This window comes from Plectropomus leopardus, chromosome 18, assembly GCF_008729295.1.
Source record: "Plectropomus leopardus isolate mb chromosome 18, YSFRI_Pleo_2.0, whole genome shotgun sequence".
NCBI classification, from domain to species: Eukaryota; Metazoa; Chordata; class Actinopteri; order Perciformes; family Serranidae; genus Plectropomus; species Plectropomus leopardus.
In genome coordinates, this window is record NC_056480.1 from 8573127 (window position 1) to 8597610 (window position 24484).

The following is a 24484-nucleotide window of genomic DNA, read 5'->3' on the forward strand; positions in this document are numbered from 1 at the left end:
AACAAACAACGGAGTGTCGACGTGAAATACTGCGCCGTGGTTCGCCTGCAGATAATCACCCATTTCTATTATATGCACATATCCTGGCCTTGTTTTTGCAACAGAATGACAAACACAAGTAACGGTACATTAGGAAAGTGAAGGCTGATCCTTGAGACTTCCACAAGATGGATTGTGTGTTTGAAACTTTTAGATTTTGTTCCCACAGTGATTAATGGGTCGTGGAAGACGCGTGCGTGAGTCCTGTCGCACTGTGTCACACACCTTGTGAGTGAAGTCAAGGTGGAGTTGATCAACGCGCTCCTAATTAGTAAAGTCGTCAATGTGCTCGTATTCCTTAGAGGTCAACTTAGTGGTGGAGGCAGTTTTTCCTTTTACAGTATTTCTGAGGATATTCGCTCAAACCCCAAAGAGAATTTCATCAATCAGTGCTTCTATTGATTTCCTTTACTCTCAGCGGCCCAGGCTAATCTCTAATTTACCACAGAAAATGTGCCTATGTCTATTATTAACTAAAGGTCACATGTGGTGTTAACTGTGTGTAAAGTGAAAGCACCACACAATTGTATCATGTTTAAAAGAAAACTTCACCTACACGATGTATATAGCAATTACTCACCCTGTGTTATGCTGAATTTGTGTTTCTGGCATGCCTCTTCAACAAAGAATGCAAAAACAGCAAAAATGATGAATTTAAGTAAATGGGGGCTGCATTTAATAACAGGAAAGCCATATACCAAAACATCTGTTTACAAACTCTAAAACAACCTGTGCAGTATAATATCAGCCTCATTTATCCAGTCGTATGCTCAGAACTTCTCAAACGGACAGCCCTTTCCCCGTTAGGAACTGAACTAAAAATGAAACTTATTTGTGCTCACGTTGAAGCCAAACTCCATTGACATTGAAAACTGGAGCTGCTGGTTTATCACCTCCTCCGTCAATTAGTTTGTATATGTTATTTTGTGACTTTGGTGTTTTGAAGCGTCAAACAATTACACACATTAACTGACTGATGTGGTGGTAGAGCATCTCCTGTGTTCAGTGAGGTAAGAGAGCACAGATAAGTTGCGAAGTCCAAATGCACTCACATTTTCAGGCACATTACCCGTATGTGTAAGTGTTTTAAATACTAAGGTTTTAGTGAAAACACATGTATTTGTGAAGTACTCAGCATACGACTAGACAAATAAGACTTGGATTATACTGCACAAAGTCGTGTCAGTGTTTGTTAACTCGTGTTTTAACATAGTTTTGCTGGTCCTTAAAACACATCCGACTTTACTTCAATTCATCAAGAATTTGAAGAAAAATAAAGTTTTCATCATAAATTCAAGGTACCACAAGGCCAATAATTGATGTAAAAATTCAATTTTTTTTGAGCGTACAACTTTAAAGACTAGTAGTACAACTTTAAAGCAAGTGTCCACAAAACACAATCGATCCTGATGAAAACACAAAAAAAACTCTAGGATTGGCAGTAAGGAGGAATAAAATGAAAGGAACAGTTTGATATTTTTGGAAACGTCCGTATTGGCTTTCATGCTGAGAAATAAAGGAGACAACAAAAGCATCTTACAATCGTGTGTGTCTGATCAGATCTTACCTCCAATTGCGTTACACCTTGAGATGATCTCCCACAGCACAAGAGCCATAGAGTAAACGTCGGCCTGTTTGAAAGACTCGATGTTTTCTAGGTTGATTCTGGACTCCAAAACCTCCGGGGCCATGTACCTGGCTGTTCCCACCTGAGGAAAAAAAAAAAAACAGGATGAAAAACATTCCCATGTCATTTAAGTCCACGACACCACAGAGGAGTTGTTTTGTTTAAACAGCTTAAAGCTAAGTAGACCATCTCAGCAGTAAGAGTTATTTACCTGCATTAATCAAGTGACAGGTGGTAATTTTGTGCTGTGGTAAGCTGTCGCTTCACGTTTATCTGAATCAAAACATGTTTGATGTATAAAATAATTGGAAAAACAAAAGTTAGCTCTGAGCTCAACAACACGTTGCTTGTCTTCACATAATTACAGCCCTGGAAAATGTGTTCCCTCGCACTTCCTTAAAATGCATTAAGGGCATTATAATGCATTAGGTGTGCTCCGCAGCAAAGGGTGAGGCCTTTTTATAATGAGTCATTTTCATAACGGAGTCTTATGTGATTCTGGCCTATTACATCAGCGTAATGAGTCCATTAAGAATCAATCAAGCCTGTTTTTCTTGTGACTATAATAAAACGACCACCTCAGAACACTTACAGCACTTTTTCTATCAGCATTACCCATCTGAGGCCAAGAGATAGAGGGTGCCAGATATTTAGAGACGGTGTTCCTGCATGACCGGGATCAGAAATGAAAAGCCTGATTGATAGCACGACTGTTCAAGGTCTGATAAATATCTTCAAAGAAATATACTGCAGGGCTTGGAATGGCCTGCGTCTGGGGTAGAGAGTGACACAGGAGTGTATTTTCACTCCTGCCCCATCCCACTCCTGCAAAAAAGTCCTGTCTGTCCTAATTCCATGACTGAGCAAAAGACAAATTCCTATCCCATCCCAAGCCCTCTTGTCTCATACCTGAAAGAAGTGCTAATTCATATTAGAAGTGCATAATCATATATTAAAACTAAGAATCAGTATAGCACAATGCTGAAATAACTCCTCGCATAACAGCTTGTACAACTATATTGTACGTATTTTTGTTTTGTTTTGGTATTTTTATAGAATTTTTTTTGTGTATTTTTTGTGGGAGTCGACAGATTATCGGCCTGGCCAATTATCAGGGCCGATATTTGGCATTTTGATGATTATCTGTATTTCATTTTAATGATTGCAGTCAAAATTAAGGAATAAAAAAATGCAAAGAAAGTGTCAGCATGGGAGGAACTTTTATTTTGTAAAACCTCAGGGAGCTATTTTTATTCATTTATTTTTTAAGTTAATTTTTCACTTGACTTTATAAAAACAGTTACTGGGAACATGCCGTGTATGATGTTGAAAGTTTCAGTTTTGATTAAACATTTGCTAAAGGCCTTTAAACAAAGTTTTGTGTTGGAGTTCGTTATATTCCAAATTTTAATATTTTTTTAAATAAAAGCATATCAGTTCCAAATATTGGTCATTGGTTTCATTAACTACTAGTAATTGATATCGGCTCTGAAAAACCAACATCAGTTGACCTCTAATTTTTTGTAATTTTTCTAATCTCTATCTCGTGTTGATTGTTGCAGTAGGCCTTCTTCCTCTTAATTTGCTTACTGTATGCAGTAAACACAGAGGTGAATTCCACATAAGTGAAAACCTACTTAGTAATAAACCTGATTCTGATTTTAGCCGCTACCAATAACTAATGTTTACTCCATTAGCTCAATGCTAACACTTAATGGAAAATTACCATTAATGTGCTAGAGGAAATTAGCATTGCGATAATTTGATTTTAAAGCTGATCCATTTTACTTGACATGCTTTACATAAAGCTACGTGTGCTTATTCTTACAAGCACACATTTCTTTTGCTCCATGAAAACAGATATTATAATCAATATCATAATTATGGCCTTGATCCAGTCCCGATGACTTTTTTTCCTGTCCCGTTCCAGTCTCATGATGAGAAGTGAAACAGACTCCCATCCCGTGATAATCCCACAGGATTCCCAAATAATGTCAGCTTTTACTCTGGGGCGCCAGGAGAGATTTTTTTTTTTTTTATCTCAGAGAGGACCGAAAGCCAAATAAAACCAAATAAAAAATACGAAATTTAGGATTATGTTTTACCTGCCCGCTGTTGGCCAGCTCATCCACAGACAGAGTGTTGTCCAGGCGGAGGGCGAGGCCAAAGTCACACAGGCAGCAGGTCAGGTCGCTTTTCACCAGTATGTTGGAGCTCTTAATGTCCCTGTGTGCGATAGGCACCTTGTAGCGACCGCAGGGGGTGTGGTCACTGTGAAGGTGCGCCACTCCGCGTGCTAGTGAACCCCCCAGCAGCCACAGGTCGTGCCAGCTGACGACGTGGTGAATCAAGAACTCCTGGAGGTTCCCTCTCGGCTGATAGGCTGTGATCAGCCAGCACTGTCTCTGCGCCTTCCTGTCCTCTGCTGTGAGGAAGTGAAGCACATTCTCATGTTTCAAGTCTGCGTCTGAGAAGATTTCCTTCTCGTTCTTCCAGGAGGCGTACTCTTCGTACTGGAAAATCTTAACGGCCACTGTCTCGAAGCCCTGCTCCTCGCTGACCGAGGAGCCCTGCTTCAGCTTAGCTTTGTAAACTTCTGCAAAGCGTCCTTTTCCGACCTGAACGTCTAGTTCGATGGGCAGCAGCTCGGTGTTGTGGTTGAGGTTGTTGGCGTGCGTGGAGCTACTGTCCGAACCCTCGTCGTCTATCATGATGGCGTGAGCGTCACTGAAGTCCAGTGGAGCCTTCTTGCGCTTGGAGTTGACTTGCCGCTGCCGGTAGACCCGATAACAGTAGAAGGAAGTGATGACGACGACAGCCATGACCAGCAGAGGCACCAGACTCACGAGGATGACCGCCACCACCTGGGAGCCTATGTCTGAGGGAACAAAAAAAAAAAAAAAAAGGATTAAGGAAGATGAAGATGCCCAAATTTATATGATTGAGTTTAACCCTATGAAACCTTAAAAAGCATCACTTTTAAAAAACTTGCAAAAAAAGGGAAAAAAGGCAACAACTTGGTAAAAAGTGTTCCACAAATTGCAAGATATATTTTTTTATTTAAAAATATGTTATAGAATTTTTTATCATTTTTAATTACTTTTTCCAGGTCATTTCCTTTTTTTTTAAAAAAAAAAATAAAGTAAATATTAAACTAATTTCCAGGGGATTTTCTTGTACTCTTGTACTTTGATACTTCTTGTACTACTGATTTCTTACAAATATCTGGGTAATTTCTTTTTTTTTGGAGCTCTTTGCCTTCTTCCAATGTTTTTGAAAGAAATCAAACCAATTTACTCAGGTTTCAAAGGGTTAAAGGAATACTTCAACCCTAAAATAACCACTTGTATACTGATTACTCAACCCATGTTTAGTTGAATTCATGATTCTCACATGCTTCCATGGTGAACGAAGGATCCAAAAACTAAGAAAACGTTAGTGACTTTAAGTAAATGGGGGCCGAGTTTAAGCGAACTATATCAAAACATCAGTTAGCAAACACTCGCAGAACTTGTGCGGTATAATCGAGGTCTCATTTATCTAGTCCTATGCTCAGTACTTTCCAAATACATGCATGAGTGAGTGGCAGGAGAACTCCTGGCCAATGACAGAGCTGAGAGGCAGGATGTCAGTGGACTCTGGTTTTGAAGAGCACATATATAAGTTTCACTTTGACTTCAATTCATCAGGAATTTTCTCCATTTTTTGATTTTTAGTTCACCGTGGAGGCATGCAAGATAGTTTTCTTCATAAATTCAACATATCATGCAGTGAGTAACTGATACACAAATGGTTTGGGGCATTAAATATTCCTTGGAACACAGAAATAGTCTCACACGGGAATGAGTAACGTGCTTGGAAAAACACAAGCAAAGTTCACACATGCACTTGTCCAGACGTGTTGCTCACCCGTTCATGACTGTCTATGTGGAAGTGTTTTAAATAGTAAGGTTTTAGCAAAATGCATGTGTCTGGGAAATGTAAATGAATGTTTTAATACTTGTGCATTTTATGGAGAGAGCATTAACCCTTTAAAAGCTGAGACTGGTTGAAATTGGTTTGATTCCTTTAAAAACATGGGATGAAGGCGATGAGCACTTCAAAATAAATTATTCAAAAAATCAGCAAGAAATTAATAAAACTGCAAGGAAATTATCTGACATTGAGCAGAAACAAAATATAAAGAGAAAAAAATACTTAAAATAAAATCTAAACAAAACAAAAAAAGAAGGAAATGACCCGAGAAAAGTCAAAGCAATTAATAATTGATTTATAATTATAGTTTTCTGAACAAATTCTAAAACTACAAATTTCTTGTAATTTGCAGAAAACGTCTCGCAAAGTTGCTCATTGCCTTATTCCTCATTTCCGTAAGAAATCAAACTCATTTGATCAGGTTCAAATACTTCTGAAAGGCAATTTGAAAGCAGGACAAAAAAAGTGATGTCGACCCAATTTTTTAAAGAGTTAACATATAAAAATCTGTCTTCCAAAATCCAAAGGAAATAAAGATCAGATTGCGTCTCAGCAGACCGTATCAGTGTGTAGCGTAAGAGTAAAGTAATATTCTCAGAGCAGCAAAGGAACCCGACCCGTCTCTGTGGAATGTCTATAAGCATCAGAAAGCTAAAGTTAGCGTCTGAGCCGCAAATGCAAACTGCTCCAAACCCTGACCCAGCCGACCGCATATTGTGTCTCTTTATAGTGTTCTTATAATTTAGGTGGTGGTGTGTCTGGAGCTGCTACGGTTTTGGCAAACAGTGAAAGTTTATGCTTGTACTGTGTTTATGGTCCACTTTTTGAAGCTGTACTCGTAAACAGGCCTATTAAAACTATATCAGCAGACACAACATACTAAACAAGAAAACCCCAGCTGGTCCACAGTTTGATGAGTTCTAAATTTACTCATTTATATGTCGTTTGTCTCGCTGCTAAACTGCCGCACAACTTTCCAAAGCATTTTAAAATTAGCAGCCATTATAGCAGCTATTACTCAAGATGAAAATGGTTGCAAAATGTGAGGTTGCATTAGCTTTGAAGAAAAAGTATGCTCAAATTATCCTCGATTTGACTGAGAACTGATGAGAAACTCATTCTAGAGGCAGGTGTGGAAGGGAGGAGCGAGGTTGAGACGAGGGAGGAAGACGAAAGAGGAAAGACTACCCAGTCAAGCCCTCTGGTTCTCTCTAATTTTTTTTTCTAAACAGGAAACCACATGTCTGAAATCCTCAACATGGCCCCAGACAGTTTGTTTTTATTTTCACAGGGTGAGAAGCTTTTTCTCACAACAAACCTGTCACTGTGCCTCTGGGATTCACTCAGCTTTGGCCAAAAACCCTTCACTTAAAGTATGAAATATTGAATGTTCAGAGAGGAGGTTTTGTGAGTGGAAAAAAATGTGAATCATAGTCAGTCTTACTGTTTAATTTGGTGCATTTAGGATGTTGGTTAAACCTTGTTAATTTAAGAAGCTGTTTAATTTGAAAGTTTTTGCTTTGAAGCATCGTTTGTTAGACAATGCAGGATTTTCCTAAAAAGCAATACAGACTCATAAATAAGTAATCCCTCTAAATCCTCATTTGTGACGCACTAGAAGTGTGTGGAGGTGTATTTTCTGCAGAAACTCTGCCCTCTGCCTGCATTTTCTCATTTTCTTATTTTTTGTGCTCGGTCTGTGCTCATGTTTATGGGCGTGCGTCCCCACAGCGCTCAGGTGAGGTCGGAGTTTTAGAAAAGGATAGTGACCAGGTGCCAGACTGTTAGCAGCAGGCATCCAAGAAACACTGCGCTGAGAAAGAAAGAGCTCAGAGTTTTCCCAAAGTCTAGTCATCATTGTGAAGTGTTCGGGCATCCAGCAGACCCTCTATAAAATCACCGCTCCCAGCCAACAAATATACTGGCACATGCATGCTTCATAAGATGTGCTCTCTTTAATTATTTCTATTATTTTATTGTGTGCCCTATTATATCTTTGATATTGTACATTTGAGCACTTTTAATTGCATTTGTTACATGTCTGCATGTACCTTTGCTGTGTTTGAGAAAAGCCAAAGACAAATTTCCACTGAGGTGGACAATAAAGTCTATCAGATCTAATCTAATCCAGCCCCCTGGAGAAGCCATTAATGGCTTGTTAACAATGTGACTTTAATGACTCGCAAAATTCACATGGAGAGCAGGAAGTGATAAATCCAAATACTGCATGAATTGTTAATAGAAGGAAGTGACTACATACGAATGTTGGATGAACCTGCAGGCAGTGGGTATCATCAGAAAATTGAAAGTCATATTGGATGTGATTAATAAATCAAAGAAAAGTTACTTATTCCCATAACTTGACTTTTTCTTTTAAACATAATCGCCATTACAAATTACCTAACGCTATAAACATTACACAGCGAGCCAATGAAAGCGTACAAGAGTCTAAGTGTACTAACTGAAACGACTGCCATCTAGTGTTAGTGAACATAACTATCTTTTAGATTTCAACTCTGTACATGGACGCACCACTAAGTGTAACATTACTTTAGCTACTTTTTTTTGCCTACTCGTCCAGCTGTTCCTAAAGTTTTGCTGAAACGATGACAAAAATCTGAGTCATAGCTAAAAACATGGAAAAGTTATTATAGCACATTGTAATCGCAACCAACTCGAAGCATGTTTAACACAACACTTTAACATATGACGCAAGTTGATTCCACTCCTCCAGACTGAAGGTTTTAAATCCAACATCTGCCACTGTTTCGTAATTATTATTATTTTTAAATGTCTCCACTTTACATGCTACTGTTTTCTGGACTTAAAGTTTCCCTTATTTTGCAATCTTATCAAAGGGAACAGCTCCAAACACCGCAAATCAGAGGTATTTGTGCAGTGTTGGTAGTCTTTGCCTGCCCTTCTTATGGACAGCGCACCGACGCATAACGCCATATGCAAAGAAAGTAAAGATGGTTTTGCACTTTGATTTTTGTACAGATTTAACAGATATAAGTTTAGAGATACTGATAGGTGGACAGTTAGGCTTGTTTTTTTGTTTTTCTAGCTCCAGCTTCATATTTGAAGGACAAAAACGAGAGTGGTGTCTTTAATCTCATCAAAAAAAAAAAGAAAAAAAAAAAGAAAAAAAAAGCATGACTGAAGCTTAATCAAACCTTTGAACCACCTGGACTGGAAGATTAATTCATATATTAAATAAAACAGCTCTTTTCAAACATCACAATCTACTTGTTCTGAAATTAGGTCTCCTTTTGCATCCTTCTTCCCATTGCTAATAGATTTTGTAAATGTATTTTTTGATAAATTAGTTAAAAACACCATTAGCCTACTTGTATGGGCGGCAGTACAATGGTGTGGAAAGAGGGTTTACCGTTACCGTGGCAACTATGAGGTATTTCAGTTGGTATGTGACAAACAACTCAGTATTTCCTGCATCCAAGTAACGGCTCTGGGATGTTTCTGTGCAGTTTTCTGGTTCATCTTGAGTTATGTGGAAAATAACACCATAAGTGACAGTTAAATCAGAAAAAAATGTTTTGCACAGCCAACAACGGTCACTACCAAGGAAAGGAAGAGAGATTCTACCAAATTAACTGGAATTGTTGCCTTGAGCTCCTTCATTACAACACTGCCTCGTGTTAGTCACTGAGAAGTTACAGACAGTGCGCAGACATTCTCCACAGCAAGCAAATGTATTTCCATTACGTGTTTCGCACTGTGCAGATGCTTTCAATTTGGCTCTGTGTGCAGAGCCAGGTCTCAGAAATGTACCTCTGTGTTATTATTGCCTGGATGCTGTAGTCAAAATACATCTGATTCCAGGGCCCATGCTGTAACTGGACTCTACAAGCTAATGTCTGCAAGACCTGTTTGCAATCACGTATCTGGAGAGCATTACAGAGCACACGTGTTAGCATTCATGCATGACGCCTTACATGACAAGCTGATAGAAACTGGCATAATAATATTAGGCCGAGCAGGGGTATGACGTTACCATGTCATGTTGCACAGATGTAAGAACTAAGAGTGCCATTATTTACAAGCATAAAACAGTGTTAAAGCATTATTGCTGCACTGTGAAAGAATGCAAGAGAGAGATTGGCTAATAACGAACTTATGTAACTTTCTGCAACTTAAAGGAGCAGGTCAAAAATGTGGGGAAATACAGTTTTCTGTTGTGCTGAATGTTAGATGAAAAGATCGACACCACTCTCTTGTCAGTCTGTTTAGTGTAAGACCGGCCAGCTGCCCTTTGTTTTAGCCTAGCATGAAGACGAGGGAAAACAGCGAGTCTGACTCTGTAACATCTCATCTGATGCTCTGCGGGAAAGCACATTTATCAAAACTGTAAGAATCCCTTTAATTTTAGGAAGACCAGTGTTGTTGTGCCGTTGCATTTTTACGAAACACTGAAGGACTACTTCACCCACAAAATGACCACTTGTGTATCAGTTATTCACTACGTGCTACCTTGAATTTGTCAAGAAAATTTTTGTATGACTTCACAGTAAATGGAGGATCCAAAAAAGAAGGTGAACACTCATGGACCTGTGATTAACAACAACAAAACTAGATCAAAACACCCATTTACAAAATAAAATCCAAGTCATCATTTATCTCACTCAATACTTCCCAAACATACATATTCACTAAAACGTCATCATTTCAAAACAGTCTCATGCAGGGTCAAATGGTGTCCCTGGGCAGGTGAGTTTGAGTGAACTACTGCTTAAGAGAAGCTCATATGCACGTGTTTGCCCACACAAGCTCAAGTTGCACTACTCCTGGACAAAAGATTGTTTTTTAGAAAGATTGATTCTTACATTTTATTAAGTTTGGGAAGGACCGAGCATACAACTGAATAAATGAGACTGGGACTTTCCTGTGCGAGTTGTATGAGAGTTTGTGAATAAATTTTTGCTGTTGTCCAACACTATAATTCATCAAGAACGTCCAACTTTTTTTGATTCTCCATTCACGATGACGTTTTCTTCATGAATTCACTAAATATGTGGTGATGTACAAATGGTCATAATGCAGGTGAAGTATTCCTTTAATATGGTTTTACCAGTACAAGGTGGATGCATCATGCATCCCACCAGATCACTATTATATTACAGAGGAAACTGCTTAAATTGCATCAACTGCTCATATGGACCAAAAAACTTTGGACAGAATCACTTCTATATTAATGTTGTTTAAATTATTTGCTCATAATTAAGTACTCTGCTTATAATGTTCATCTGGGATCTTTTCATAAATGAAAATATATGGAAAAAAATTAATATGATTGTAATTCTATTTTCTTTTAACCTAACTTCAATGATACTTTGACTCATGATAATCTGTCGGCTTCAGGCTGGCTACTTGAGGCTGTTGTTTATAAGAAAGTCATTTTCTCTCAATAAAAAGCGAGGTCTTCTAAATGCTAACGACAAACTGCCAAAGACAAGCCAACGAGACACAGCAGTGAAACTTGGTGTTTCTCGGTTGCGTTTTGAATTCTACTCAAACAACGAGAAACAGTAAGACCTGCTGGGGATGGAGACAGGAAACAGATGTGTGTGGGGAAAGCACCTGTGTTTGAAGCCGTCCTCGTCAAGTGGATTAATAAAGCTCGTTTACATAATAGCCAGGAAATGAAACAGCTGTACTTTCTCTTGAAACAGTCAATAAAATTCAGTAAATAGTGAAGCTTTTCATGTCATTACTTGATAGTCATATAACAAATATACAAATGTCAATTAAATGGTAATCTGCATGACTAATTAAGAAAATTTGGTTATAATAATCATTATGGTTTCAACTGTATTTTAAATCAAGCTGTTTTGAGTTAGATATGTCTGACATATATATTCGTCTGGTGTAGACACCAAAGCTTTGATTATGGCCCTTGTTTGGGACTGAGGATGGGTTGGACTGGTCTTGTGGGATTATTAGTATTTTAATGAATTTTATTTATTCTTGGAAAATGCAAAATCTATACTTTCTCCTGTTGACTGCTTTGAGTGGAAGAAATACTCAATAAATAAATTGTTAGAAAATAAAAAGAGACTCACTAAGCTTTAAGAGTGGGTGAAAACAGAGGATTAGTAGGCAAAATAATTGCGTCTTAACTTACCGGAGTTAAAGAAGATGTGCTCGTTGCACTCATCCTCAGAGCAGGAGCAGATAAAGAACTGTGAGCCCATGCCCTTTCTTTCTTTCATCTCACACTTGCTGTTGTTGTAATCCTCCAGGACGAGGCCGTACAGCTTCTGAGAGCGGTTGTGGCAGACTGTATCAAAGGTGATATTGTCGTCTTTCGCCCTCCTTGGAAAGAAACAGACACACAGAAAATACTGCCATTTACTGGATTAAGTTTGATTTGTAGTCTTTGCTCACACTTTTGGCAGCGAATTTTTTGTAGATCTGTATTATCATGCAACAAGGCAATGATGGCAGCTCTGCAGTTGTGCAAATAATGCAATTTTTTTAAAGCCGTACAGTGATAAAGTGGTAACTGTAAACGGCATATTTGTCTCTTTCGGCACTCCACAGTCTCAGCATTATGTAAATGACTGCAATACAGAGGTCACATTCACAAACAGCGAGATTTTCAAACACCATAACAAACAGGAAACAAGGAAAACCCTGAACCTGCACAAATATACATATTCAAATGTGGCTTCCTGCTGGGCAGCGCCGGCTGCAGAGTTGTGGGGAACATTTTAAAGAGGTGCTGCTGTCCATGTGTCATTAGCTTTCTGCTGACCTCAGCTCAGAACATGCTTGCAACATCGCTAATATAATGAGAAACAGCAGCGCAGCCTTAAGCTTTTAACACCAATACACATCTGCTTCCTGCTGCTTCTCACATTCAGAGTCAGATTCAATGCTGATGAGCGTTTGGGCACTCACATGTCATCATAATGCAGCTAACTGTCTCCAAAAATGCTGACTGATAAAGTGTTCAAAGGGAAAGGTCACTTCAAGGAAGACATTTCAGGGCCGCTTGCAGGAAATGGTGCCCCATCTGATTAATAAAAGAGTATCCAAAGTGCCCTCATTTCCCTACTTCCTTCTCTGTTCATGCAGTATGAGAAAAGCTCGTTTCACTTTAAAAGGGACAGTTCACCCAAATCAAAAACTGATTTTTTTCCTTTCAGCTGTAGTGCTACTTATCAATCTAGATTTTTTTGGCCATGAGATGCAGAGTGTTGGCTGTAGAGACATCTGCCTTCTCTCCAATAAAATATGACTAAATGGCACTCAGCTTGTGCTCAATGTGCCAAAAAAAGGGAAAAAAAATTAAACAGCAATGTCTCTTTCCAGAAATAATGACCCGGTTATTCACGATAATCCACAGACCTTTATGTGCAGGAACTACTTGATTTCTAATGATTAACATCCACTAATCCACTAAAAGGTAGTACATTACACCCTGCGTCACACAGAGTGCATTCTCATCTGCTCACATTCGGTCGTTTTGTCAATAGTTGGATAAGCAAGCAAAACTGTCACCTAAAAAGTTGATTATTAACCTAAACTTTACCTAACCCCCAAAATGAATCCAACAGGAGACCTCATACCTAACATGCTCTTAGATTTTGTACTTGTTGTGCTGCTGGCATGGCTGCAGCTGCAGTTAAGACTTTCCTGCAGATTTTCAGATGACTTTTACCTCATTGCTTACAAATTTTCAAACTTATTATCATAAAGTTGTATTTAAAAATATACAACTGGTACAACTAGTACTAAAGTACTAAAATATATTGACATTTACATGGTTTAAATTATGTCCAACAATAACAAATTTCTGATATCAATGTAATGTCTTAGGCATATTATCAGTTTCCGTGCACACAAATGTGAGACCAAATATACAAATTATATGAAAACATGAACAGTATATTCTGTATGTCTTCATACTTGTTGCTCGTAATATTCAGTCTCCTTGACTAAATTTGCAAGCTTTAAAAATAAAACTTGCTCATACTTTGCCATTCAGCCCAACTATATATTTTCAAAGAGCCATAATATTTCAGGATTTGTGTCCCACATTCTTACAAAGTTGCACTCAGGTTCTTATGTAAAGCATGAACGTGTGCTCAGAGCACGGGCTGCCTGAGACGGCATGGTCACAGAGCTTGCAAAAGTGTGCATGGCTACTTCCTGCAAAACCACACCTATGTGGGTGAAACTGTGTCTACAGAGATCCTGTATCACTGCAGAGAAGCAAGAAGTATGAGGACAGTGATATTTTCTTTTGAAATAGACATAACTATTTTACACATAAAGGGAGTATAAATAAGCCCTAAGAGAGAAAATATGTATTTTTGATTTTGGGGTGAACTATCCCCTTAACATAACTACCACCATTCTGCATCATAACCCTGGCTTATATTCATATAGAAATGTGGCCATTGTGTTTATATGAGTGGGCACTTACCAGATACTGACGCACACATCGTCATCACTGGGGCAGATGGATGTGATGTCACACTCCACCGTGCAGGTCCCTTTACCTGTGCAGCTGGTGGCCCGCACATCACAGAACTTGCACAGCCTTCTCACTTTCATTATAGAGGCCTCTGTGATAAAATGAAAAGAGACAGTGAGTTGAGTATACAAAAAACATATATAAAAAAACTAGACTGCTTTCTTATATTCAACTGGGCTTGACTAAACAGCGTTTGACTTTAAAATAAAAGAGCAGACTTCACAGAAATGCAAAACACTCCCATGATGATCAACAGCACCAGTATTCACGATATCTATTAGCATGAAAAGCAATAAAAACTTAAAAATTTAATTAAAGGATGGGAGTCTTTATGCCGTAGAAGCAGATATTTAACACGACCACAAGAAACTTTTTCTTTCTAGGGGGCTGGACAGATTTTTTCTCTGTGAAGTCTGAACAATAAGAGCAGCACGCAGTGGCATCCACCTCCTTTGGTCTTGTTCAGACTTGACTTTGCCGGCAGGCAGACCCATATCAGTGAGACAGACAGGATTGTGTGATGAGTGCCTGTGGGTTTGATAATCATCTGAGGAGACAACTGCCAGACAGGCAAGAACAACAAACAAAGGAAACACGGATGCATCTCCTCGCTGAGGAGTCTCTAATTTGTCAAGCCGATGAGTCGGCTCCCCACCTAGAAAGGTGTTGTGCCAACTCTGCTAATGAATATCAAAAAACAGGGGGACATTATGTATTAGTGTCTATGAATGTTTGGAGAGAGAGGAAAAAAAGTGTGTGTTTGTATTAGTACAGAAATTCTGCAGTTTGTCCTTGCGTGGGACTATTAATGATAAAAATCAGGTGGGCAGCATGCCTCTGTTTGGCACAGGAAGGAGAAATGGAGCAACAAGGAAGGTGAACAATCTCTTCTGTCTTTTCGGATTTTCCTTTTTCGTAAAAGGAGAGTACTCCTCACCACATAAAAGTACGAGTGGACGGTGGATTTTGCGGCTTTAAGAGCTGGAAATGTTCCGAACAGAGGAAATTCCAAATTTCCCACGCACAATCTCGCACCAGTGGTTACAGCATCATCAGGAAAAAATGTGTCTCACAGACAATCCCACATGGTTTTGTTAGTACATGATGAGTGTGCACAAGTGTACACAGTGCAGTCAAGTGAAGGGAAAGTCAGACCGCTCACTGTGAGCCTGTCGAGTAAACAGAAAGGGAGAAAGAGTCTGTATTTCCAGAATTTAGAAGGATGTGTTGAGAAATAATACAAACTGAAACATGAACTAAAAAGAGACAAATTGCAAAAACAGAGGGAGAAAAAGCATGTGACAGTGCTGCTACAGTAAAACCACAACCACACTTTGACTGTATGCTGACTCTGTGCACAGGAAGTTGAACCTGTTTCTTGTATCAGAATCTGCAGCTTGTGACCAAACCAAGAGAAAAACTGGGTTAACTTCAACCTATATACTGTAGTTTAAAACGCGCTTTGAACAAACTTGTCATGTACCTGAAATGGTAGGTAGTTTTCTGAAGTTGCCACTGACAAAACAAGCGTTATTTAGCCCTCTTCCTAACAAACATGGTCGAAACAGTTGATACTCATAGATGCTGTGGGTTGTCTAGTTTTAAAAGATACCACTGCCTTCGTGCAAGCGTGGGATGGTTACTTTTGAAACTTTAAAACACACTTTTAAAATGTAATAAGTAATGTAGCTATTTTAGTTATTTCTTCAACACAAAGTTACTTATTACATTTTTCTGCTGAATGACATGTAGCTGCCAGCATCCTGCTGTCATTTTACAGTGTCAGTACCATAAATTACTTCCACATTATATTATCATTAAATATATTACAGTATTGAACAGCAGATTATGAAGTTGACAGTGTAATGTAGTTTACGAAAAGTATCAAGATTTACATTTATGTAAATCTGTAGTGTGTAGCTGTATCAAAGCTACACACTACTGTTAGAATTTGACTGTACATTTACAGCAATTTGTTTCAGTGTAATTTATTAATGTCTTTTTAAAAAGTTTTAAAATGGGTAATAAGGGTGAAAAGTCCAAAAGTATTCCAAAAGAAGATGTCCCCAACAGGCAAAAAGATGCAAAATAACAGAATGAATGTTATATTCTAAGTATAAGCCCTTTTACAGAAAATGATGTATTCAGATTTAGCACCTTTGTAATCATCAACATTTCGCTGTGAGCCTGTTGCGTAAACAGAGAGGGAGAAAGAGACTGTCCTTCCAGATTTTAAGAGGATATGTTGCAAAATAATACAGACAGACAGATGAATTCAAAAGAGACACCTAACAAAAACAGGACAAAAAGCATGTGCTGCTACAGCAAAACCACATAACCACACTGCGACTGCATGCTGAGTCCACGCGCACAGGAAGATGAACCTGTTTTGTGCATCAGAATATGCAGCTTGTGGCCAAACCAAGAGTGAAAGTGGGTTAATTTCTATCTTTATACAGTATTTTGAGAAGCGCTGTAAACAAACGTGTGATATATCTGAAGCATTGACTACTTGTCTGAGGTTTGCACTGACAAGACTTCAATCACATGACCACAACGTGAGATCTTTTCGGCAGGGAAGTGTAAGTGAAAGCAGAATTCTCAGCAGGACACAGTGAAGAAGTCTGTTCAGTCTCCGTTGGCCTCTGACTTCACACTGACTTGAGGAAAAGGTGCTGTGCGAGTGTGTGCTCTGAACCTCGCACAAAAAGCCCACTGTGCCATTTCACCCGATCTGCTGGGCGGGGTTAGACATGCAGCTCGCAGCGTCAGAGAGCAGCGAATTCTGTGCAGTATATGTCGATGGCATCCTGTTCCTGTGCCAAATTGAGATGCTTTCACAGGAAGCTAGCAGGATATTGCGGATGGGTATTGCTTTCTGGCCTTATCCTAACTGAGAGACTCCCACACAAATAAAAACATAAAAAATATTACACTTGAACTCCAGACTAAAGTACTTGACAGAGCAATTTAAAACTCTGCCTGGCGGGCTGGTGAGGTGTTTTGAAGTAAATCAGCACTGAGGGGATAGTCCATGCCTGAGTGCTGGTGGTGGGAAGGTGGTTGAGCCGGAGTAATTATATCATTAGAGCAACTCCTCTGAAAGAGCATGTCATTTAAACCCAGGAGGCGGGCTATGGAAGGGATGAATGCTAGTAATTGTCACCCAGGGCTACATATAATTGCAGAGAGGGGGAAAGAGGATTAGGAGCAGCCAAAGCCACTTGGTGCCGCTGGGACTGAGTCGGAGACAGATGAAGGTAAAACACTGTCTTCCTCAGGGGGGCTGCTAGACCTGTTAGCGATGTGGCTGCACATCAAAGATGGAGATAACCCATCTGAGGGGGGCTTTAAAGGCTGTGACTTACAACATGTGATCAGTGGCGCCCAGAGAAATTTTTCATAAGGGGTGGCCTGATGGGAGAAAAGAAAATCTTGGGGTGGCAAAACAAAGCTGAAAGCCATTACTGATTTTTTAGGGATTTGATTATTGTGCTGTTGATGTGCATAGACTAATACCAGTACATTACAACTATCCTGTCCTAATCTGTTTTGTTTCTATAAATGTTAGGCAATTCATTTTTGTTCAATTAGGCTGGTCGTTCTTTTATTCAATGCTTTGAAAACTGGATCAACATCACTTTTTTGTGCTGCATTCAGATGTCTTTCAAAAGTGTTAAAACCTTTTAACCTTGAGCAAATTGGTTTGATTTTTTCAAAGTGTGGGAAAAAAGGCAGTACGCAACTTGGCAAGAAATGTCCTACAAATTGCAAAAAATAAATAGATTTAGAAAATTATTTTTTTTTAAAGCTGGGGAAAATGTCCAGAGAACTATATATATATAATAATCATATATTTTATATTATTTTACAGAATTATTATAATTTTCAAGCATTTTTTTTCCCAGGTTGTTCCACTTATTATTTTATTTTTTATTATTTTGGTGCTAATTTTCAGAACATTTTCTTGTGCTTTTATTTAATTTCTTTCTAATTTTGGGGTCATTTCTTCTTAAGTTGCTCATTACCTTCTTTCCATGTTTTTGAAAGAAATATAGCCAATTTGCACAGATTACAATGGGATAAAATGACAAAAATACAGCTTCAGTTCGAAGGACTACATTGATTTTAAGGAACAAAACAATTACCATTAACAAGCCTTCTTAAGTTTGGACGAGACTCTTGGTTTCATTGGGATTGATATCTTGTGGTGAGAGTTAAAGGGACTCCCCAACACGGTTTCGTGCTTGAAAATTTAGTCTGCCACAGCCTCTTGAAAACAGTAATACTGGACAATTACTTATGCCTGGTGGGGGGCAAGCGATTGTATTTAGAGGGTTATGGCCCCCCTTAGCCACCTTTTGGGCAGTCACTGCATGTGATATCCTAAAAGCTGATGAACAGCTACTCTAGAAAGACAAATTGCATTACATTTCAGAAAGAGTAATAGTGTTACCAACAAAGACAAAAGCTTGTTAAATAAATGAGGCGTTTATAATAACCTGCGCACTTGTGGAGTTAGTCACTAGTTTGACTTTTTGTGATAAAACACGATGTAATAATGTACTACAGGCCCGCATTGAACACCTGCGTAAACAAAGTTGATCGCATTTTCCTAAAAGAGCTAATTAGTGACTTTGTGGCGATCAGAAGCGCTTCATAGATGCTCCTGAAATCACCCGGCAGCTGCGACGAAACGCGGCCGAAACTTTCACAACTTTTCTCGAAGTACAGAGTTCAACTCACCCGCCTCCTCGAGCTGAATACAACCAAACAGTATCGCTCCACACCAAAAAGCGGAAAACCGAAGTAGCTCCATTCAGAAACGGACTAAACACTCCCCTCTTTCTCATTAATTAGCCGACGCCGTGACAGCCGGGTTTTAATATCCAGAATGTCCGCCGACTTTCCTTCGGTCCGCCTGTTGCTCCTCTCCAAACGCCTTCACAGCTCCGGGTACAAGAGGCAGAGTAAACACACCAGGCAGGACTTGCCCTATATGACTCACACAGTATGTGCACTTTTCATGAAACAGGAAATCTTCTGAGGGGTTGGACAGATTTTTTTTTCTTCTTCTCAGTCATGCTCATGTGGCTCACAAAGTCTAGCACCATGTCATTAAGAGACTGAAACACAGCAGAGACTTGAAATGACATGCTCTGAAATAGCTTCACCAGACAGCTTCACCTATACAAGCATATATACTAAACTCCCCAATTTACTTCAAAGCACCTTTCAGGTCTTATTTAGAGCTCTCAAAAGAATATTTAATTTTAATTTTTATTCTCATTTCAATGTTCACTCCAAGTTACGATATTACATTTCTCCTGTTTTTTTTTTTTTCGTGAAGAGCTTCCAGGCTCACAGTTAATCAAAGATGACATCAGAAGTGGCGAGAGTTGCTCCATATCTCTCCCGTTGGTTTTTATTGAAGACACAAAGAGGCTAGGTCCGCTGTAACACCCATAAATTACACCACTATTGCCGGGGCAGTGCAGACATGTGTTTTTGCTCTGCATTCTCGAGCCATGATGTCAGGTTTCAGTCCTGACCCTGCGACCCCGGCGCTTATAACTCTCTCCACACAGGACGCCCACTCCTCCTTACACCAGCGGCTCACTGAGCTTTATTAACAGTCCTCGTGGTGCTTTTGGGTGAGACTGGTTTAGCGTAGGTGGAGGGTAGAAACAGACACTCCTTATATCTCCAGAGCTTGCCTCACAATCATGTTTTGGAGTTGTCTTCACTATCAAATAGTGATGTCAGCAGTTGAGTGTTAATCAGTGAACCGCTGAGAATATTTTTTGAACGCATGCACATGTTGACCTAGAAGTTAATTTGGCTATTCTTCAGTTTATTGTCATAGACTGTATATAAAGAGGGACAAGTATACAGCTTCCCAAAAAAAATCTCAATCGCCCTCTGGTGGCTGGCTACAGTACAAGACATTAACCCCACCCCTCTGTGTTAGTGAATGGGACACATGTCAAACTAAAATCTCATGTCAAAATCGTTTCTTCAAAAGATGGTTTCTGTCACTTCTTCACTATTTCTCATTACCCTGATGTTTGTTCAAGAGTCTGTTTTTATGATAAGTTTGGTATTACTTAGTTATTTAATATTATTAAAAAAAAGGTGATTCGGCCACATGATTGACAGCTGTGTGTGCCAATCAGTGTGCTTGCAATCAATGGGGCTGCTTGCGATTAATCGGACTGCATTAAGGGCAATAACTCCAAATTACTTAACCAATGCAAGACGGCAGTATTTTGGCTTTATTATTGTAAAGTTGGGGTACATAGAAACGTGTCGTCTGTCACAACAGTCATTTTTTAGCTTCAAAACCCCTGTGAAATTATTCATTTAACTATCAGTATTTTTATCCATTTGGTCTAATAACATTTCAAAAGTCTAGAAGAGCCACAAGATTAAATCATTTTATTCCCATTGAAGTTAGCAAATTGCTAAACCAGAAATCAGCCATACTCTACCTCTGACTGGCTTTCCCTGACATTCTTACCCAACGAACGAAACAATTACTGGTCAATCAAAGGGAGAGTAGGGCGGGTCATTCCTTTGCTATCCTAGTATTTGCAGCAATTTGTTGCATGTTAACCCTGTGAAACCTGAAGGAACTGTCTTAATTTCTTTGAAAAAACATGTAAAGAGGGCAATGAGCAAGGACAGTAGAAATAACCCAAAAATTAGCAAAAAAAAAAGTAAAAACTACAAAAAAATTCAGTGAAAAATTTGGTTACAAAAAAACTAAAAGAAAAAAACTCTGAAAAAGTAAAAAAAAAAAAAAAAACAACAACCTGGAAATGCTGCCTAAAGATTATAATAATTTTATAACATCATTTCAAGTATGTAATTAGGATTTTTCCCTAGCTTTAAAAAAAAAAGTAATTTCTTGCAGTTTGCGGATCATTTCTTACCAAACTGCTCTTTGTCTTTCCCCCATGTTTCTGAAAGTAACCACATCAATTTGAATAGGGTTCAAAGGGTTAATGCGGCTAGTTTCCCATCTGTCGATTAAGCCAACAAAAACTGAAATAAAGGTCAAGATATTTACACTAAAAAATAGTAAAATTTCACCACCTTTCTAGCACTTTGAAATGGGGTACCAAAGATCATTGAGTCAATGGAACACCGGACTAAAAAAAGGCCTCTTGTGTTTGTCATAGTTTGGTGCTTTTTTTTTTTACTTCCTCACTTCTTTTTTTTTTTAAATTATCTGGTTAGTTACTGCTTAACAGGTGTCGGGCTATCATTAACCAAAATTGACATCCCAAGTGTCAAAGTCATCTAGTGATTGTATCCATGGGTACATTTTAAACATGGTAATAGCTAATTTAGTATACTTTTAATGGTGCCAATTTGCCAAAATGTAAACAAATATAGGCTAAGAAATCCCTTTGAATAACCCCTTGTCTACATGTTTGGGAGAGTTTGTCCAATCCATTTCACTGACCCTATTTTACTTCTGACTGTGTGTGGGTGCGTCTTTGTTTGTTCAAGCCTGCATGCCAGGCAGCACTGCAAGATGGGGTCCAAGCCACAAGGTGGAGATCCGACAGCGCTGTGAGCCCAAAACAGCCATTCCCCACTGACCTCAGCACATGTGGGCGCCCAGAGGGTCACAACATCCTGCTCACTGACCACAACACCCAAACAAACTCTTTTATAACTTGACTCTATCTGCTTTTTTCCAACAGGAAACACACTCCAGTGCTCCCAGGCTTATTTTAACATGATCTTTTTTCGTGCTACTTCATGTGCCTCTTTTACTGTTACTTTTCCCTCTGCACAAGTTTCTAAGTGTTCCTTTGCCTTTGAACGATTTCTCCCCCCCACCTCATCGCACAAACACAGATAAACAAGCGCTAGGCAAACATCCTGAGTGGTATTATGCTCAATAGCAGGTGCTTGGCATTCCTGTAAACTGCTCGGGTCGAGTGGAAAGGTAAACACAGCGACCTGATGACAAATCTCTGGACGCATGCCTCGAGATAACACCGATGGCAAACAAGCGCTGTGTGCAGCACCTTACAAAGGGGGTGTCAGTCTCTTAACACCTTTCTCCACGTCTCTGTTGGAAGAAAAGTGGTAACACAACTGCAACGTCTCTCCCACACACAGGGTTATATGCATATTGTATGCACATTTCTTATAAGATCTCTCCCCCGCACTGAGTGCCAACTGGAGGTGTGCCACAAAAGGAGAGGGGGCATGCAGGAATATTGAATTATCAGTAAGTACTAAGCTGAGGCATGGCAAGTGTTGCAAAGTTAGAAATATGCTGAATTGCTGCTAGGACCTGAATTTGTGACAGCTACTGTAACAATGATGTTTGACAGTTAAGTTAAGGCTAGACTCTGATTTTGAATGATTATTTCCTGGACAATAACTTGACCTTGTTAGATTTCACCCCTTTGAAAGTGTTTCTGTATAATTAAGATTTTGTATCTTAGTTTTTCTGATTAAATAGTTCATTGTTTTTGTTTGAAGTTGCATATGACTACAGTCTTCCTACTTTCTGAGGTTTAGTTTCCCAAGTTCATACACTGCACATTATGTTCTTTATACCTAAAATTACAGAGGTCAGTACACTACAGAAGGGATGCCACTACAGGGGCGGAGCAGCGGGTTGGCGTTTGGGGCTCCAGCCCAGAATGTTTTCTAAAAAGCCCTAAATCTGCTTTTCCATAAAGAAATCTAATACAATTCAGTAAATGTTCTTCTGTTGGCCTAATATTTAATTCACATAATTGAAGACCGCATTTAGTTGGCTTTAGTTTAGTAGTATGTGGTAGTAGTAGTAGTAGTAGTACTTTAGTTGGGAATCCTTGATTTACAAGAAGACAATGCTCTCTCATACCAAAACAACAGAATGGGTAGATTTCCACTGACTTCCAAAACAACTGACTGGTCGTAAAACAACACATATTACTCTTCTAACAGTCACAGCTTTAAAAACGTCCTTAACATCAGTCACAGTTTCACCAAAAATGACCTGGTGCAATTTCTGCGACAAAACCACAAAGTTAGGTTTACAAAACACGTCATGGTTCGGCATTAAACAAGTACTTTTATGACCAATGTGATGTTACGTCACATACGGCACATCATATATGACACTAGCATAGCATGCTACACATACCAGCATACTAGGCTACTTTGTTTCTGAAATAATTTAACGTTAACATCAGGACATGAACACCTGGTCTACTGTATGAAAGTCCTGTACTTGTTTGATCCATCTAACACCCCTTCCGGCCACTCTATTTGGGCTTCTTAGATAATTGTAACATTATACAAACAATGTCACTATTTATGCTATGTCACATCACTTTCATCTCATTTCATCTCAAGCAGCCCAGATTATTAAAGGTTTAATGTAGCAGATTTGTCATTATGTGAACTCTTCTCCAGTATAGTATAACAAAAAGAGGTTTCAAGATCAATAATACTGTTAAGCCTATGTTATGTAACTTAAAAACTGTAACACTGTTAAATAGTAAGCTGGCAGTGGATAACTGCATCCACTGCCAGCCAGCCACTTAACTTTCAGTCTTTGTAAACTCTGTTACAGGATAACATGCACAAATACAGCTCACTCCAAAGGAAAAACATCTTAAACACTGCTCTTCAGTCCCACAAGCTCGGGCATGTGTATTTACACAGCGGACTGCAGTGAAATACAACTTGCAAATTGCTTGTGAGAATAGTGGCACAAAACAATCAGGTAATTTTAAATCAGAGCCTTCCTCAGTTACATTGCACATGATTAAAAGCCTGCTGGAATTTGAGCTTTTCTAGCCTACAGTGCTTCTTTTGGATGTCAATCTGTCAGGTGAATGTGCCTCAGGATGTGCCTCTTCAATCCACTTTCGCCTGAGAGAGTTCACATCATCTCTGACAGTATTACAGTAACGCTGCACAAAATACAGTGTGGTGCAGCTTTCAAGTGTCTTCTAAGGATTTAAGATGAATGCACATCCATCATAAAAAGATGGGGTGTGCAGTGTGGAAAGTGAAAGGTGAAATTAAGATAGTAAGAGAAGGTAAAGACAGAACTGTGCATCTGTATGTCTGCCTGTCTGTCTACAGTATCAGCTCTGTACGTAGACACATCAGCGCTTTCAGCTAAACATTAGCATGCTAACATGCTCACAAAAACAATGCTAATGCCTTGTTTCACCTTAGCTCTGCGTATGTATACGAGCCAACTAAAAGTCCAGTCATTCCTATGAGAACCTCGGTGGTCTTCAATGTGTTTGTGAACTTTTCCCCCCATTTTGTTTTTGCTGTACAGAATTTGTCTTTAGAACGCTAAAAAA

General features: G+C 39.0%; 1 protein-coding gene across 1 annotated transcript in view; it reads right to left on the minus strand.

Moving 5' to 3' along the window:
- LOC121957662 (TGF-beta receptor type-2-like) overlaps positions 1-19176 on the minus strand; it is a 30308-nt gene extending 11132 nt beyond the window's left edge. Inside the window, exons 1-5 of the mRNA XM_042506382.1 lie at positions 18891-19176; positions 14094-14235; positions 11784-11974; positions 3772-4544; positions 1607-1748 (exon numbers count right to left, since the gene is read on the minus strand). Coding sequence (XP_042362316.1) covers positions 1607-1748; positions 3772-4544; positions 11784-11974; positions 14094-14235; positions 18891-18963 — 1321 coding nt within the window. The 5' untranslated portion in view covers positions 18964-19176. The remainder of the gene's footprint in view (positions 1-1606; positions 1749-3771; positions 4545-11783; positions 11975-14093; positions 14236-18890) is intronic.
- Between the last annotated feature and the right edge of the window lie 5308 nt (positions 19177-24484).